At 41.7% G+C, this 19,337-nt stretch overlaps 1 protein-coding gene across 12 annotated transcripts in view; it reads left to right on the top strand.

Annotated features, from left to right (window-relative positions):
- znf462 (zinc finger protein 462) overlaps nt 1–17,403 on the top strand; it is a 100,438-nt gene extending 83,035 nt beyond the window's left edge. For 9 of the 12 annotated variants that reach the window (XM_070886752.1, XM_070886769.1, XM_070886761.1 and 6 more), the window contains 8 exons: nt 428–622; nt 1,040–1,078; nt 1,706–1,967; nt 6,623–6,759; nt 7,337–7,560; nt 12,611–12,737; nt 14,682–14,805; nt 14,928–17,403. In XM_070886752.1, the coding sequence (XP_070742853.1) occupies nt 428–622; nt 1,040–1,078; nt 1,706–1,967; nt 6,623–6,759; nt 7,337–7,560; nt 12,611–12,737; nt 14,682–14,805; nt 14,928–15,165 (1,346 nt within the window). In that variant the 3' untranslated portion in view covers nt 15,166–17,403. The remainder of the gene's footprint in view (nt 1–427; nt 623–1,039; nt 1,079–1,705; nt 1,968–6,622; nt 6,760–7,336; nt 7,561–12,610; nt 12,738–14,681; nt 14,806–14,927) is intronic. The other 3 variants (XM_070886843.1, XM_070886835.1, XM_070886852.1) reach the window with 3 other exon arrangements.
- The last annotated feature ends 1,934 nt before the right edge of the window (nt 17,404–19,337 follow it).

Raw genomic sequence — 19,337 nt, 5'->3', positions numbered from 1 at the left:
ACTATTAATGCAGGATGCAAAGTGGAAGGTAAAGGAGCTTAACCAGTTGACACAAGTATTCAATAACTGCTGTAACTGTTTGCTCTTGGCATGGGCAATTTTGCTTTCCTGAGTGAATTGTTTAACTGAAAATGTGTTCTGGGTGCAGAGAGCCCATTCTAATTAATTAGATTAAAATACATTGTATATCTTTGTGTGCGTGTGTGTTTATAGGTATCGCTATTATATTCTAAAATCTAATTAGGCGATGAATTTCTTATGACATGAAGGCATTTAAAGTGACCTGGGCTGTATTGTACCAATCGAGAGCCAACTAGCAATTTTACACACAATTTGCTCACAATTCTTAAAAAAAAATTTGAATGGTTGTGGGAACCCTAAGCAGCATTTCTTCTCTCAAAAAAAGCGTTGTGTTGTGTCTTGCCAGTGGAGTGCACCTACAGCTGTTCCTACTGCTCCTTTTCCACACTGATGGTAAGCCAGCTGAAACAACATGCTCTGAAAGTGCATGGGCATGTTCTGACAGTGTCCAAACTCCACACTGACCTTCCAGCAGCCTTCACTTCTGCCGACAGCCCACCGCTGACACAGTCCCAGGCTGAGGGAGTAGCAGAATCAGATGGTAAGCTGCTCATGGCTATCTCTGATGTATGCAAGTCTTACTTGAAGTTATTTTAAATGCCTTCAAACTGTTAATTAATCGAGACAAGATGCATTTATAGTTTTTTTTTAATCCAGTTTATATAATATAACTAATGCATGAATTTGTGTTCAAATTCTGCGATGATCACCAAAAAAAATAATGTAGCTGTCTTGGTTTAAAAAAAATTAACTTACTGAAAAAAAAGTAGGGCACTGTCAATGAAATCTGTATGATTTGAGACTGATGGGGAAAGCAATTACTGCTGTCGATGCATTGAGCCTAAATGTTTTTTTTTTGTTTATTTCTTTTTTGTTAAGAATTGTTAATAGCTCATTTTTTGTAAGAGCATACTCGGAAATTTTATAAGACCCAGTTGTTACTCTGTCCTTATTCCAGACCCCACCTTCTTAAAATTCCCCTTCGTCAGAAACAAAGGTAGGAGATGGTCAACGTTCTGTTTCGCACTTTCTTTATCCGTGAACACTGTACTGATTGGCCATGTACAATAGCACACAACATTCATTATTATTTATTAATAAAATAATGAAAGTAGAAACTGCTCTTCCAAATTCCTTCTACAACCTTAACTGATTACCAAAATAGCTGGATGCACTACAATGTCCTGTAAGCGATTTCAGGTTTAATTTGGTAACCCTCCCCAAGAATTGGCTTGTTACCTGACACTAGGCAAAAGGTACTTCCATCTTGAACACTGTTCACCTGAGTAATGGCTGGAATTTCCCCGACATCTGATGCTGAGTCATAGAGCCGGAGAAATTCTTCCCATTTTAATTTTAAACCGCTTTCTTGCTCTCCCTTGCTTCTCCTGCAATTTCCAAGGGGTTTCAGATGCTGTACTTGCTTTCCCAAGGCTTTCTGTCGCATGGGTTTCGAACTGGTCCGTGATGGTTTTTATAATGGGGAAATTTGGGGTCTTGTTTGGTGTATCTCGAGCTTTTTGCAAAGTTGTTTTACAATCTGAAGGCGGTGGGAGGGGTGGGAATTAATGAAGAAAAGCCTTGGATTTCATACAGTTTGTGTTCAACAACTCTTCACGTACAGATTCTTCATACTCTGAACCACCAGATGTTCAGCAGCAGCTTAACCATTACCAGACAGCTGCAATGGCGAGAAACCGATCCAGCCCCATCCCAGTACCATCGCCAACTGCTTCCACTGAGCAATTAACCAAGGGATATTTCAGCTGTGAGTTCTGCCAGTTTAACTCTGAATATATTCAAAGCATGAGGCGCCACTATCGAGACCGGCATTGCGGGAAGAAACTCTACAAATGTAAGGATTGCCCATTCTTCACGGGGTTCAGGTAAGAACAAAAATGGAGCGTAGCAAAAAAGGTCAATGCAAATGTTAAACTTTGAGCGATGATGTAGAACCAGGAGGAGGCTTCTCGAGCCTGTCCCACCATTCAATGAGATTATGGCTGATCTGTACCTCAACTCCATTTACCTGTCCTGGTTCCATAACCTTTAATGCCCTTACACAACAAACATGATCAGCAAGTTCTGGCTGCTGTCTTGGAAGTGGTGTTGCTAGCCTGGCTGGACAGATTCGACGTGAAAGGGGGGGAAATTAAAACCCTCGGGAGATGCATCTAAATCGTTCCAAGTGCCATTGAAATGGGATTTGAGAAAGTTGGGCCTCAGAAGCTTATATTCTCGTTGTTGAGCCATTGGTTGTGACATAATAGGGCGGGCTGTTCCTTCATATTATCCGCTGATTATCCCACTTACAGACGGAATTATGGAATGCGATCCCCTAACGCACCGGTGCAAACCCCATGTAATAAAAACCCTGAAACAAAAGATCTGTTTTACCAGCTCTGTATTTCCAGTGCAGTGATAACATAAAAACATAAGAATTAGGAACAGGAGTAGGCCATCTAGCCCCTCGAGCCTGCTCCGCCATTCAATAAAGATCATGGCTGATCTGGCCGTGGACTCAGCTCCACTTACCTGCCCTCTCCCCGTAACCCTTAATTCCCTTAATTCCCTTATTGATTAAAAATCTATCTATCTGTGATTTGAATACATTCAATGAGCTAGCCTCAACTGCTTCCTTGGGCAGAGAATTCCACAGATTCACAACCCTCTGGGAGAAGAAATTCCTTCTCAACTGGGTTTTAAATTGGCTCCCCCGTATTTTGAGGTTGTGCCCCCTAGTTCTAGTCTCCCTGACCAGTGGAAACAACCTCTCTGCCTCTATCTTGTCTATCCCTTTCATGATTTTAAATGTTTCTATAAGATCACCCGTCATCCTTCTGAACTCCAACGAGTGAAGACCCAGTCTACTCAATCTATCATCATAAGGTAACCCCCTCATCTCTGGAATCAGCCTAGTGAATCGTCCCTGTATCCCCTCCAAAGCCAGTATATCCTTCCTTAAGTAAGGTGACCAAAACTGCACGCAGTACTCCAGGTGCGACCTTACCAATACCCTATACAGTTGCAGCAGGACCTCCCTGCTTTTGTACTCCATCCCTCTCGCAATGAAGGCCAACATTCCATTTGCCTTCCTGATTACCTGCTGCACCTGCAAACTAACCTTTTGGGATTCATGCACAAGGATCCAAAAAGAGTTTCATGCACAAGGACTCCCAGGTCCCTCTGCATCTCAGCATGTTGTAATTTCTCCCCATTCAAATAATATTCCCTTTTACTATTTTTTTTCCCCCAAGGTGGATGACCTCACACTTTCCGACATTGTATTCCATCTGCCAAACCTTCGCCCATTCGCTTAACCTATCCAAATCTCTTTGCAGCCTCTCTGTGTCCTCTACACAATCCGCTTTCCACTAATCTTAGTGTCATCTGCAAATTTTGTTACACTACACTCTGTCCCCTCTTCCAGGTCATCTATGTATATTGTAAACAGTTGTGGTCCCAGCACCGATCCCTGTGGCACACCACTAACCATTGATTTCCACCCCGAAAAGGACCCATTTATCACGACTCTCTGCTTTCTGTTCGCCACCCAATTCTCTATCCATGCTAATACATTTCCTCTGACTCCGCGTACCTCTATCTTCTGCAGCAACCTTTTGTGTGGCACCTTATCGAATGCCTTTTGGAAATCTAAATACACCACATCCATCGGTACACCTCTATCCACCATGCTCGTTATATCCTCAAAGAATTCCAGTAAATTAGTTCAACATGATTTCCCCTTCATGAATCCATGCTGCGTCTGCTTGATTGCACTATTCCTATCTAGATGTCCCGCTATTTCTTCCTTAATGATAGTTTCAAGCATCTTCCCCACTACAGATGTTAAACTAACCAGCCTATAGTTACCTGCCTTTTGTCTGCCCCCTTATTTAAACAGAGGCGTTACATTAGCTGCTTTCCAATCCGCTGGTACCTCCCCAGAGTCGAGAGAATTTTGGTAGATTATAACGAATGCATCTGCTATAACTTCTGCCATCTCTTTTGATACCCTGGGATGCATTTCATCAGGACCAGGGGACTTGTCTACCTTGAGTCCCATTAGCCTGTCCAGCACTACCCCCGAGTGATAGTGATTGTCTCAAGGTCCTCCCTTCCCACATTCCCGTGACCAGCAATTTTTGGTATGGTTTTTGTGTCTTCCACTGTGAAGACCGAAGCAAAATAATTGTTTAAGATCTCAGCCATTTCCACATTTTCCATTATTAAATCCCCCTTCTCATCTTCTAAGGGACCAACATTTATTTTAGTCAATCTTTTCCATTTTATATATCGGTAAAAGCTTTTACTATCTGTTTTTATGTTTTGCGCAAGTTTACCTTCGAAATCTATCTTTCCTTTCTTTATTGCTATTTTAGTCATTCTTTGCTGTTGTTTAAAATTTTCCCAATCTTCTAGTTTCCCACTAACCTTGGCCACCTTATATGCATTGGTCTTTGATTTGATACTCTCCTTTATTTCCTTGGTTATCCACGGCTGGTTATCCCTTCTCTTACCACCCTTCTTTTTCACTGGAATATATTTTTGTTGAGCACTATGAAAGAGCTCCTTAAAAGTCCTCCACTGTTCCTCAATTGTGCCACCGTTTAGTCTGTGTTCCCAGTCTACTTTAGCCAACTTTGCCCTCATCTCACTGTTGTGCCCTTTGTTTAAGCATAGTACGCTCGTTTCTGACACTACTTCCTCACCCTCAATTTGTATTACAAATTCAACCATACTGTGATCACTCATTCCGAGAGGATCTTTTACTAGGAGATCGTTTATTTTTCCTGTCTCATTACACAGGATCAGATCTAAGATAGCTTTCTCCCTTGTAGGTTCTGTAACATACTGTTCTAAGAAACAATTCCATATGCATTCTATGAATTCCTCCTCCAGGCTACCCCGTGCGATTTGAGTTGACCAATCGATATGTAGGTTAAAATCCCCCATGACTACTGCCGTTCCTTTTTCACATGCTTCCATTATTCCCTTGATTATTGCCCGCCCCACCGTGAAGTTATTATTTGGGGGCCTATAAACTACGCCCACCAGTGACTTTTTCATCTTACTATCTCTAATCTCCACCCACAATGATTCAACATTTTGTTCATTAGAGCCAATATCGTCTCTCACAACTGCCCTGATATCATCCTTTATTAACAGAGCTACCCCACCTCCTTTCCCTTCTTGTCTATCTTTCCGAATCGTCAGATACCCCTGTATGTTTAATTCCCAGTCTTGGCCACCCTGCAACCACGTTTCTGTAATGGCCACCAAATCATACCCATTTGTAATGATTTGTGCCGTCAACTCATTTACTTTATTTCGAATGCTGCGTGCATTTAGGTAGAGTGTTTTAATCCTAGTTTTTAAACCATGATTTTTAGTTTTGACCCCTCCTGCAGCCCCTTTATATTCAGTTGCCCTTTTTGTTTTTTGCCTTGGTTTCTCTGCCCTCCACTTTTACTCATCTCTCTCTTAATCTTCCTAAGATGTTGCTGAAAAAGCTGACAGACTCTAGTTTCTGGAGATTTTCATAAGAGCTCAGAGAGTTTTCTATGTAGCAATGTTATCCAAAATCACATCGTCCTATTGGGGAGAAGGATGGAAAAACATAGAAAATGGGTGCATCCTTCAGACACACACACATTTATTTTGACCATCTAATTGAATTCGAACATCTCAAGATATCCAGGATGCTGGACCCAGTTGTAACTCTACCTACATTTATTCATACTAAAGCCAGTTTTGTCTCGTCCAGCATCCAAATCTGTCCTTTCTGTTCCAAGCCATTGAGACGATACTGTTTTATATTTGTAGACTCGAGTTGGGTACCTTCACTGCTGATCATTGAATACTTCTGTGCCAATTTTCTAAATGTGTTGTGTTATCAACCAACGTGACACACACTCGAGCAATATCATTCAACTATTAGGAGGCTCTGGAGGGTGAAAGGTGCCTGTGGGACCATATCTCCCCAGCAAGAGGCAATGCCTTAAAGAGCGAGGAAGTTTAAGGGGAGATTTAATAGAGGTGTTCACAGTTATGAAAGGTTTTAATAGTGAAGATGGGGAGAAACTGTTTCCACTGGTAGGTGGCTCAGTAACCAGAGGACACAGATTTAAGAATTGGTGAAAAAAAACAATATTGGGATCGGACAGGAATCCGAGTTGAGGCAGAAGATCAGCCATGGTATTGAAGCCCTTATGATCTACTCCTGCTCCTATTATGTTCTTGTGTAGACCCGAGGTGAGATGAGAAATTATTTTTTCGCAGTGAGTTGTGATCTGGAATGTACTGCCTGAAAGGGTGGTGGAAGCAGATTCAATAGTAACTTTCAGAGGAAATTGGGTATATACTTGAAAAAGAAAAAAAAAGTGCAGGGCTAGAGCCAGCACAGGGACAATGGGCTGACTGGCCTCCTTTTGTGTTGTATGATTCTATGTTAATAAGATTCTAAGTGTGAAATCGAGGTGTGTCTCTCCTATTTGAAGGTTTTTAGTCAGCGGTGATATTTTGTATGTTTATATTGCAGGTCGACATTTTCTATGCATGTTGAGGGGAGCCACACAGCTCCTCCTATCGAGGGTCCTAAGGACCTGCGTTGTCCTCTCTGCCTGTACCACACCAAATACAAAAGCAGCATGATTGACCATATCGTCCTTCACAGAGGTGAGGTTCATTTTGTGCAAGGGCACTTGGGACTTGAAAGTAGTCAATCGAAGACGTATACTGGAGTGGGCCATTGTGTGCTGGTGTTTCCCGAGCATCTGTAACAACCTTTTCTTTCTTTCTTGAACCCTTTAAATATTTTCAGACTGGTGCTCTCTGCGTCATTCTTGCCGTAGCTTTGTGGTTGTAAAGTCAGATAATGTTAAGTCTTTCATTAAAACGGTGGGTCTATATCAGCAACAGACACATCACAGCTGGTCACACCAGAGCGTACATCCTGTGACATTAAAATATGGAGGTAGATTCTCGATTTGGGTAAACTGAGAGGCGGATTGTCCGCCCGATTCTCATTCCATTGATTTCAATAAGTGTGTCCAATCGCTGCCCTCAAATTAATTGCAGATCTCAATCTTCATTAAGTGCTTGGCTCCAGAGCATAATAACCCTAATCTTATTGAAATATTAATGGCTGCTTCTGTATCCATTTATGAGCAGCATTTCACTCGTGTGAGTTTAAAGATGGCCATTGGTGGGGGGGTCTATAATGACAAACATTCTTTAATCTTTCCTTCCACAGAAGAGAGAGTTGTCCCCATTGAAGTCCGTCGCTCGAAGCTCTCCAGACACTTGCAAGGAATCGTGTTTCGTTGTGATAAGTGCACCTTTACCTGCTCCAGCGATGAGACTCTGCAGCAACACATGGAAAAACACAAAGAATTGAAACCGTACAAGTGCCAACTATGTTATTATGAGAGCAGAATAAAAGATGATTTGGAGAACCACCTTCAGGAAGAGCACAAAGTAATTTTGATGATTATTCTGGAATATATCTTCCTCCTGGCGTGTAATTTAGTGAATAAACCATGCCATCAATGCTCTAACATTAAGTGTATTTCTACCATTAAGCATAGTATTGGGCTCTTCATTCTGTCTCCACCCTACTAATTCAAAGAAAGAAAGACTTGCATTTATATAGTGCCTTTCACAACCATCGGACGTCTCAAAGCGCTTTACAGCCAATGAAATTATTTTGGAGTGTAGTCACTTTTGTAATGTGGGAAAAGTGGCAGCCATTTATGCACAGATTAATTCAGGTTAATTGTTGACGCAATTCATTGGGTAGATGTAAATTAGCCGGTGAATGATGACCATCCAACTTTACTTAGAATTACATAGATTATACAGCACAGAAACTGGTCTATGCCAGTGTTTATGCTCCACACGAACCTTCTCCTACCCTTCTTCATCTCACCCTATCAGCACATCCTTCTATTCCTTTCTCCCTCATGTACTTATCTAGCTTCCCCTTAAATGCATCTGTGCTATTTGCCTCAGCCACTCCCTGTGGTAGCCAGTTCCACATTCTAACCACTCTCTGGGTTAAAAAAGTTTCTCCTGAATTCCCTATTGGATTTATTACTGACAATCTTTTATTTATGGCCCCTAAACTTATAGGGCCTTTTATAGAAACATCATGTGCACTGTGCCCCATAAGACGCACTGCTTCCTGCGCAGCTTCCTCCCCCAATTCGCAGCCCATCCAAACCTTTGCGCATGTGCAGTACCTACAGTGCAAAAGCTGTTGAGCGGCCTGTATGGGATCTTGCAGATGACTGCACGGCTTAAGGAACATTAATCACATGTAACTTTTAACAGCTTTTTCATTCAAACTATGCCATGATGACGTAGTTATTGTGAACAAGTTATACCTTTTTGTGTGTGTTTTTTATATGCTCTTTGAGAGAGTGGTTAGCAAAGCATATGGGACCTTGGGCTTCATAAATAGAGGTATTCAGTACAAAAGCAAGGAAGTTATGCTCTGGTTTAGCCACAACTGGAGTATTGCGTCCCGTTCTGGTCACCACACTTAGGAAGGATGTCTGAAATCCTTGAGAGGGTGCAAAGGGGATTTACCAGAATGGTTCCTGGGATGAGGAATTTTAGCTACAAGGTTAGGTTGGAGAAGCTGGGGTTGTTCTCCTTGGAGCAAAGGAGGTTGAGGGGAGATTTAATAGAGGTGTACAAGATTATGACGCATTTGGATAAGGTAGACAGAGAAAGGATGTTCCCATTAGCTGATGGTACAAGGACACGGGGACACAGATTTAAGGTTTCGGGCAAGAGATACAGGGGGATGTGAGGAAAAACTTTTTTTATGCAGAGAGTGGTAATAACCTGGAACTCGCTGACAACGAGAGTGGTGGAAGCGGAGACAATCAATGATTTCAAAAGGAAATTGGATAGGCACTTGAGGGAAATAAACTTGCAGGCTACGGGGATAGAGAGGGGAAATGGGACTGACTGGATTGCTCTACAGAGAGCCGGCATGGATTCGATGGGCCAAGTGGCCTCCTTCTGTGCCATAATGACTCGATGTAGAGGGACTTGGGGCTTTAAAAAAAAATCAAACTGACAATTTACAGATAAAGACATAACTTGCCCATAAGTGATCCAAAGTTAATAGTTTCAGGGTAAAGATCAGGTTTAGATGTAGCTAACTGCCTGTCTAGTAGTGTCCGTCCGATGGACTGCATTAATGATGCAAAACATTTTTTGGGGGGATACAATGCCAATCGTTCCCCTGGAGCCTAAAATTTACAAGCAACTACAAAGACCTTGTGAATGGCCACAGCAGCTTAGAACCAGTTCAAGAGTTTAGTGCGTTCCATGCTCTGATGATCAGGTAGTGAAGTCAGAAGACTTCAGCTAAAATATACACCAGGTAAATAGGGACAACATTTTAGCTGCTGCTCCATGCTTTTTCTTGAGAAGAGAAGCATAATTTTGTTGCTCAGTCTTTGGTGTCGTAGAGTCTTACAGCACAGAAGTTGGCCAATCGGCTCGTCTAGCCTGTGCTGGCTGTTTGAAGGAGCTATCCAATTAGTCCCACTCCCTTGTCTTTTCCCTATAGCTCTGCAAATTTCTCCCTTTCAAATATTCCCTTTTGAAAGTTACTATTGAAACTGCTTCCACTATACTTTCAGGTAGTGGATTTCAGATCACAACCGCGTGTTGCATAAAAAATAATTCTCTATTTCCGCCCTGGATTATTTTTTACCAATTACCTTAAATCTGTGTCCTTTGGTTACCGACCCTCCTCCCTACTAATTCTATCAAAACACAGAACAGATTTAAAATAATTGGCAAAAGAACATTTTCAACACCTCTGTTAAATCCTCCCATAAACTGCTCTGCTTGAAGGAGAACAATCCCAGCTTCTGTGCATATTGACATAGAGCCCTGCATATTTCTCCTTTTCAAATATGTATCCAATTCCCTCTTGAAGCTACTATTGAATCTGCTTCCACCAGCCTTTCAGGCAGTGCTTTCCCGATCATCACAACTCACTCTGTAAATTTCTCCTCATCTCCCCCTCTGGTTCTTTTGCCAATTATTTTAAATCTGTTCTGTGTAAATCAAATCAAGATCATTCACTGACCTCGGCATCTGTTTTATTTTGTCTGATAACTAAATCTTGGAAATTCCATTGTTAAGCAGCCTTCAGCAAAATGGGTAGTGGAATGTGTATCATGCACCTGGGGTCAAAGCCCAGCAGGACAGGTTGAAGCTCATACTGCTCACGCTGTTGCCATAACATGATCTAATATCCACAGCCATGGGGTCTAATTTGCCTACCTTTACAAAACAGCGTACTCTTGATTCAGTGGCTCAGGATGATGAGCATTTTGGCACTGCTAGGCTCGATCTTGAGTCAGAGATTTCTGCCTGATCACAGTACATTGGTAGAATTCAATTATACATGAACCATTAAAAGATTTCAAAAATGTAAAGAACCAGAGGGGAAATTAGATTTTTTTTTACGCAGCAAGTTGTTTGAATCTGGGATGCACTGTCCGAATGGCGAAAGCCGATTCAATAGTCACTTTCAAAGGGAATTGTATAAATACTTGAAAAGGAAAATAATTGCAAGGCTATGGGAAAGACCAGGGGGAGTGGGACTAATTGATGAGCTCTTCCAAAGAGGCTGCACAGACATGATGGGCCGAGTGGCCTCCTTCTGTGATGTATAATTCTATGATGAAGGCTAATTGAAATAGGAAGATCTATTCGATGATCTGGCAGAGCTGCAGTCTTTCTCATTCTTTAACTATAATTCTTTAAACACTTCAATTAGATCACCCTTAAGGCCTGCGAATATTTCCTTTTCAAGTATATATCCAATTCCCTTTTGAAAGTTATTTAATCTGTTTCCACCACCCTTTCAGACAGTGCATTCCAGCTCCCAACAACTCGCTGTGTAAAAAAATTATTCTCTGTGTCTCCTCTGGTTCTTTTGTCAATTACCTTAAATCTGTGTCCTCTGGTTACCGACCCTCCTGCCACTGGAAACCGTTTCTCCGGATTTACTCGATCAAAACCTTTCATTGTTTTGAACAATTATATTAAATCTTATCTTTACCTTCTCTGCTCCAACAACCCCAGCATTCTCCAATCTCTCCACATAATTTAAGACCCTCATCACTGATACCATTCCAGTAAATCTTCTCTGCACCCTCTCCATGGCCTTGACATCCTTCCTAAAGTGTGGGGCCTAGAATTGGACACAATACTCCAGCTAGGGCCTAACTAGTAATTTATAAAGGTTTAGCATAACTTCCTTGCATATGTAGTTTCATTTTGTTATATTTATTTTGATGAATGAATACAGAGACAATATTTTTTGTTTATTTTATGTTGCCAATATTTCTATTTGAAACAAAATATTAAGGATTCTCTAAATTCAAACCTTCAAGAAAACACTCACTTGAATAAGAACATAAGAAATAGGAGCAGAAGTAGGCTATTTGGTCCCTCAATCCTGCTCCGCCATTCAGTAAGATCATGGCTGATCTTGTACCTCAACTCCACTTTCCTGCACTATCCCCATATCCCTTGATTCCCTTAATATCCAAAAATCTCTGTCTTGAATATACTTAACCACTGAGCCTTCACAGCCCTGTGGAATCGAGAATTCTAAAGATTCACTGCCCTCTGAGTGAAGAAATTGCTCCTCATCTCAGTCCTAAATGCCGACCCCTTATTCTGAGCCCTCTGACCCATGGTTCTAGACACCCCAGCCAAGAGAAGCATCCTCCCTGCATCTACCCTGTCGAGCCCTGCAAGAATTTTGTATGTTTCAATGAGATCACCTCTCATTCTTCTAAACTCTAAAGATTATAGGCTTATTCTACTTAATCTCTCCTCATGGGACAATTCCCCCCCATCCCAGAAATCAGTCTGGTGAACCTTCATTGCACTCCCTCTATGGTAAGTATATCCTTCCTTGAGTCAAGAGACCAAAACTGTACACAATACTCCAGCTGTGGTTCCACCAGAGCCACTGATGTAATAGATCCCATGTTCATTATTTCGAAGAAGAGCAGGGGAGTTCTTCCCGGTGTGCTGGCCAATATTTATCCCTCAACCAACATTACTAAAACAAATGACCTGGTCAATATCACATTGCTGCTGTGGGAGCTTGCTGTGCGCAAATTGGCTGCCGCGTTTCCTATATTACAACAGTGACTACATTTCAAAATTACTTCATTGGCTGTAAAGGGCTTTGGGACATCGAGGTCGTGATAGGCGCTGTATAAATGCAAGTGATTTCATTCTTGTATCTGTAATTCTGATGACTACTGATTGTTGAAGAAAGTTTGAGTTTTAAAAAGCTTAAATAGTTTGCCAGATAGGGTGAAATGAAGTAGAGTGGGAGGAGGCTCGTGTGGAGCACAAACACCAGCATGGACCAGTTGAGCCAAATGGTCTATTTTTGTGGTGTAAATTCTATGTAATTAATTGAATGTTCAAAATTCTCTCCTCTTTTCCCATCACCCACCTTCAATTTCAGGTGGTTCGCAATTTTGAATTGGTTGGTCGTGTCAACTTGGACCAGTTGGACTCTAAAGACAAAGAATGGTTCAGCAGTGAAGAGGAGGCCAGAGAGGAAGAAAAGGGCAATATTGTTGAGCAAAGAGGTTCGTATTTTGAAAAATGTGTTTCCTTTTTTAAAAAAAATTATTATTCCTTTATTCTTGTCTTGTGTTTTGTTCATTTTTTTTTTAAACACATTGCCTCAAGAGGGGTTGTAAATGCATAGGAGATTTGGACATTTCTTAGACTATCAATAGAAGGTGTGTGTTTTTGGGCGGAGTGTCTATTGACACCACTGTCAGCCAATGAGTTGGAGAGGGGGTGGGACTTGTGGCAGGTCTCGCAGCAGACAGTATAATTACTCGGCAAAGAAAGCAAAGCGAACAAAGTCTATTTACAGAATCTCTATGAACTGCTTCAAACACAACTCGTGTGCGTAAAGTAAGCCCCAGTCACTTCCAGCAGCGATTGACGAGGGAGTTAGCCAATCATCTCCATTCTGCCCAGGATTTGTGGCGTCACTGTATGTAGCCAGATTGTGGTGAATAAGATTCTGTTTGTGCGCTCAAAGTTCAGCACTGTTCAAAAGTCTGTGCACCACCATATTGGATATGAGAGCTGGACTGTTTTGGTTACAATTTGGAATTTTTGCTCGGGTTGACAGAAATTCTAAACTAAATTGTACATTAATCTGTGTAGCTAATTGCATTTTTCACTCCCAAAGCTGCAAAATGTAAGTGGATCTTGCTACAAACTTTCAATTACTAATTTTGAAATATTGGGGCATGGTTTAATTTCTGAATGAGCATTCGATAACCAGTTTTCATGTATTTTTTCCCCTGAGAGTATTGAAGGGTACAGGTTTGATATCAGATCAGGTTAATGCTAGCTCTTTTATCAAATTGCTAGGGAGCACATAACAGCAGGCCCTATCTTAGCAAGCGAGTTCTTTAAGTGTCAGCTATGGTTCAGTGGGTAGCAGTCTTGCCTGTGAGTCAGAAAGTCTTGGGTTCAAGTCCCACTCCAGGGACTAAACCACATAATCCAGGCTGACACTCTTTAAGATGAGATGTTAAATCGAGGTGTCGTCTGCTCTCTCGGGTGGACGTTAAAAGATCCAATGGCCACTATTTTGAAGAAGAGCAGGGGAGTTCTTCCCATGTCCTGGCCAGTATTTATCGCTCAACCAACATCAAGAAAACAGATTATCTGTGCGCAAATTGGCTGCTGAATTTTCTACATTACAACACTTCAAAAAGTACGTCATTGGCTGTAAAGGGCTTTAGGATGCCTTGAGGTTGTAAAATGCGCTAAATAAATGCGTCTTTCTTTATTATTTTCTCTTTCTGTCTTTCATTTTTTTTCTCTCTCGCACTCTCTCTCTCTCTCTCTCTCTCTCATTTTTACTTTCTTTCCTTGTACTTTTGTTAACATTATCTTGTGGAACATGACTTGGATCAAGAACTGAGCAGAGCTTCAAACCCACATCCCAGTCAGTAGCAACAAAGTATATTTTATGGTTTGAGAAAGATTTGTTAATCTGTCTTTGGCCGTAAACAAAAAAACAAATGGGTTATGTGCAAACAATACGAACATCCGAACAATGACGGACAGGTAAAGGCCCTCTGGTACATCCAGCCTGTCCCACAATTGTGATACCTTGTGTATCAAAATATATACACTCCCCACCCCACCCCACCCCACCCCACCCCAAAAACCATGTAATCCCCTGGGAAAGGCTAAAACCCAGGCCAATTTGGAGGTTGGGGGAGGGAGGAAAAATCTGGGAAATTCCTCTCCGACCCATCAAGGCGATTGAAACTAGTCCAGGAGATCACAAGCCCTGAATTCCCTGAAGTACCTTCCTTTTGAAAGAGGTGGTGTCCAGCCCAGCCAGAAACCGGTCCAGCTTCTTTATTAACATTGTTTTGTCTCCAGTATATAACTCCTCGCTTTAACCGTGTTACCATCTCAGTGCTATATGTGTAACATTCCAATTCTTTTTAAACCAGATTGAGTTATTAGTTTTGAAACAAACTATATTGCAGGTATCGAAGCGTGCCCAGGAAGCGGGACTCGTATTTACAACGAGAAAAGATTCCCTTGCGAGTTCTGTGGCCGCACATTTGCCCGTGGTTTTGATTGGGAACGTCACATTCAGAGGCATGGCATGTAAGAACGTTTTTAACAAAATACTCGCGGAATGATTGGTTTAAATACACACAAACATTGAACAGTCATCGACTTTTCCTGTAATGTTTCACGGTGTTTTTTAAAAAATTTTTTTAAAACAGGGCTCTAAGTGAGAGCAACCATCAAAAATGTGAAAACAGTCCAACAACAGGAAATGTCAGTGAAGAGAATAACACTACACCTTCAAGAGTGGGAGAGCAACTAGATTATGCTGACAACTTGGAGACAGAAGTCTCTTACCATGACATGCCATCATGTCCAATCCCTGTAGCATTAATAAAGGAAAACTCCCAGGATCTAGATACTGAGACCAAAAATAAAGAGTCTGAGCTATGTTAGTATACTTGAAGCATTGTACAAGTTCCTTCTCCCCTCCCAACCCCCCCATGTTCTCCACTCCTTGTCTAACCCTTCAGTACCTCATCCAAGTGTCTGTTCTTCATGTGTGAGGCTGAGCGGTAAGTATTGGACAGACAGCTGAGCCCAGACCTGTCATCAATATCTCCACATGCAAGGGCACTGGAACGTGATCGAGAGCCGGAATCTATGCCAATTTTTACCTCTCCCTGGTCTGAGGCTAATAGTAGAACCTCCTACTGCCACCTAGGTGAGATCAGCTAACTCAGAAGGGATTAAACCTTTTGGACACTTCTGGGCTGTGTAGCTCTGGGTCATGTACCATGTGGTGTGTTTACCTACTGAGCCATCTGGGGAGCCCTGTCCCCACTCTCCTCTCCCCTCTACTTTGCTCTCTCTTTCCCACCACCCCTCTTTCTCTCCCTCTCCTCGCCCCACTCTTCTCCCCGCTCCCTGCCCTCTTGCCGTCCTCGTCTCCTCTCTTTTCCCCACTTTTCTCTCCTACCCCTCCATTCTCTCCCCCTCTATTGTTTCCTGTGTTCAAATGAATTGTGTAAGAATACTGGGGACTGCCTCATTAATCTAGTGAGTTGTGTTTTTTTTTAAACTTAGTATGGTCTTGTGGGAATGTCATTACTTCACTGTAGCGATTGTGACATTCATTGAAGTAATGTTTCATATTGCTCTTTTCTATTAAATAAAACAAAATATTGAACATGTACATTGAAAACCAAAAAAACCCCAAATTTTTACTTTGATCCAGCTGTCAATCCATTGATGCATATCCAATGGATCCTGGGAATCGATCAGGCACCTCTGATTCAGTGAATGTTATGTTATGATGGGACATTTTTTGCAAGCTGCTATATTGTAGCCTACAACTGGTTGGGTTCAAGGCACTTGGTTGGTTTACACCCAAAGCACCATTTTTAACCGGTTAGTTTAACTCTCGATTGGTTCTATGTTGCAGGCTGTAACTGCTCAAGGCCCCTCCCACCCACCCAGTTATAGTTTATAACATGTACTTCCGGAGGAGTTAAAGGAAGTGGAAACATCACCTGTATAGTCTACTCTTTCCGTTCACCTAAAAAAAAAAAATAGGAACAGATCTGCAGGTGTCTGTTAGAAGCATTTCTGAATCTTAAATGAAGGACCAGATTGGACCCAGTTGCTATAATTGGCAGACATTGAGCCCAGGTCACTTGTAGCACCAACGTTGATTGTTTTTTTTTGTGTGTAATACAGTACTGAACAAAGCTTACCATACTAAAGAGAGTACTTTGTTTTCTTGCACTAATGCATCTGGTAAAATGGTTTTTATCATCTATTATTTAAAAAAAACTTGTTTGTATAGCAGATATGGTCCTAACGATTACTGTTAATGTAGGATAAGATGGTGCAAAAGGTGATCATAATTTGCAGTACCTCAGCATTAATCTTTACTGAATGTTCATTCTGTACCAGTCATACCTGTTCAAAAACTGTGTAGATTTCCTTTTTTTTCCCTTGCACATCTGTATTGAGATGTGCGTTACAATGTTGTAGTGAGACTACTTTACACGAATAAAAAATTCCATAGATTAGGTTTTGTTTGCCAAGTTTACAGTTTATTGTACTCTTGTTTTATATAAACACTTTAATTAAATCACTATATGGGTTGTCAAAATCCGTTGCTCGTTAAATGACTTTTTATTTAGCACACTTGTTAGGTCTCAGTTTGGATCCAGATGTTTGCATTATCAAATGAAATATTATTGTGATCAAGGTATTTTTGAAATGATGCTTTCAAAGAACAGCAACAAATACCTGTTCCTTGAAGCAATTCATTAACATCACCTATTTTCATGTTGAAAACAGGGGGCAAAATGGGAGCAGTTTCTGTGAAAGAGACAGGGATACTGCAGATTACCATGTATATTGTGTTCTTTCTTTTGTCTACATTGTAGTTTAGGATGCTCCTTTTAAATATTTTTGTTATCTAAAATACTTTTAAAGTTGACTGTTTAGGACATGCGTTGGAAGTCTGTTGTAATTCTAAACCAACTGTAAGGGTTGGGGAAATGAAATCTGTAAACATTACCAAAATTGATTGGCCTTCCTCTGTATTTTGATAGTGCGGCTTCTAAATGATGCTGCTGTAGTTTCTAGAATGATCTGTAAATACTGTACTTCCTGGTATTTTGTTTTGCTGACTTGATAAATAAAAAGTGATGACTCCTTTTTAATTTTGTAACTTTCTTGGGAGATTTGTTTTTCCTATTATTAAGTTTTAAACTAACGAGCCAACCAACTAATTGTAGTACTTCAGCACAAAAGCAGAATACTGCAAATGCTGGAAATCTGAAATAAAAATAAAATGCTGGAAACACTCAGCAGGTCAGGCAGCATCTGTGGAGAGAGAAAAACAGAGTTAATGTTTCAGGTCAATGACCTTTCGTCAGAACTAGAAAAATTTAGACCGGTTTTAAGCAAGTGTAGGGGCAGGGAAAGGTGGGAGGGGAGGAATCAACAAAAGGGAACGGTCTGTGATAGGGTAGAAGGAAGGAGAGAGTAAATGACAAAAGGGATGATACTGCAAGACATAAGGAGATGGTAATGGGACAAATAAACAAAAGATGGGTCGAGAAGAGGTGTAAATGGGAATGGCAGAATCATCAACAGCTGCTATCTGAAAAAATGGGGGTAGAGATTATGATCTGAAACTGAGCTCAATGCCGAGTTCAGAAGGTTGTAAGTATCGAATCGAAGGATTAGCTGCTATTCCTGTTGTGCTTCATTAGAACAGTACAGGAGGCCGAGGTCAGAGTGGGGTGGAGACTAAAGTGATGCAACCAGAAGCTCGGTCACGCTTGTGGACTGAATGGAAGTGTCCCACAAAGCGGTCACCAAATCTGCGTTTGACATAAGAAATAGGAGCAGGAGTAGGCCATTGGCTGCTTGAGCCATTCAATAAGGTCATGGCTGATCTGATCTTGGCCTCAACTCCTGTTCCCTGCCTGATTACCTTAACCCTTGACTCAAAAATCTGTCTATATTTCCACCTTCCAACCTCCACAGCTCTCTGAGGTAGAGAATTCCAAAGATTCATGACCCTCTGTGAGAAGAAATTCCTCATCTCAGTTCTAAATGGGCGACCCCTTATTCTGAAACTATGCCCCCTAGTTCTAGATTCCCCCACGAGGGGAAACATGCTCTCTGCATCTATGTCAAGTCCCTTCTGATATGTATTTAACCCCTTGTAACCTGTATTGCACTACCACTAGGGGGCCTACCTGATGGAGTCCCAGCATCCCTTGGGAGCACAGTATATAAGCAGGCCACCCACGAGTTGCCTGCACTCTCTCGAGTCTTATTAAAGGAGCTAAGGTTACACTTGCTCATTGTACGCAATACTCCGTTTCATCCTTTTATTATGAACGTATCAATTGGCAATGAGGTAACGAACAACCACGTGAAAATGCAAAGAACAGTTGGTATCCTGGAGAAGTTCTCAGAAGGGGACGATTGGGAGGCCTTCGTGGAGTGACTCGACCAATACTTCATGGCCAACGAGCTGGAAGGGGACGAGAAAGCTGCCAAACGAAGGGCGACCCTAAGTGGGGTAACCATCTATAGCCTCATGAAGAATCTCCTAGCTCAGGCAAAACCAACAGCTAAATCCTATGAAGAATTGTGTATGCTGAGCACCTAAGTCCTAAGGAAAGCGTTTTGGTGGTGAGATATCGGTTCTACACGTGTCGACGGTTGGAGGGCCAGGAAGTGGCGAGCTATGTCGCCGAACTAAGGCGCCTCGCAGGACATTGTGAATTTGAGGGATTCCTCGAACAAATGCTTAGAGACTTTTTTTGTACTGGGCATTGGCCATGAGGTAATCCTTCGCAAACTTGACTGTTGAAACTGAATCTAAGTAAAGCCATAACGATAGCCCAGGCATTTATATCCACCAGCAACAACACCAAACAGATTTCGAAGAGTAAAGAAGTTTTGGCCAGTACTGTGCACAAAGTAACGTCGTTTTCGAGCAGGAATATACATGGCAGAACATACACGCCAGCTGCTGTGGCCCGACCTCAGATAACCCAGAGTCCGCCATCAATTGTTAATGCGAGGCAGTTAACACCCTGTTGGCGCTGTGGAGGTGATCATCGGCCTCA

This window comes from Pristiophorus japonicus, chromosome 1, assembly GCF_044704955.1.
Source record: "Pristiophorus japonicus isolate sPriJap1 chromosome 1, sPriJap1.hap1, whole genome shotgun sequence".
Taxonomy (NCBI): Eukaryota; Metazoa; Chordata; class Chondrichthyes; family Pristiophoridae; genus Pristiophorus; species Pristiophorus japonicus.
This window is presented reverse-complemented; position numbering and strand designations above follow the sequence as displayed.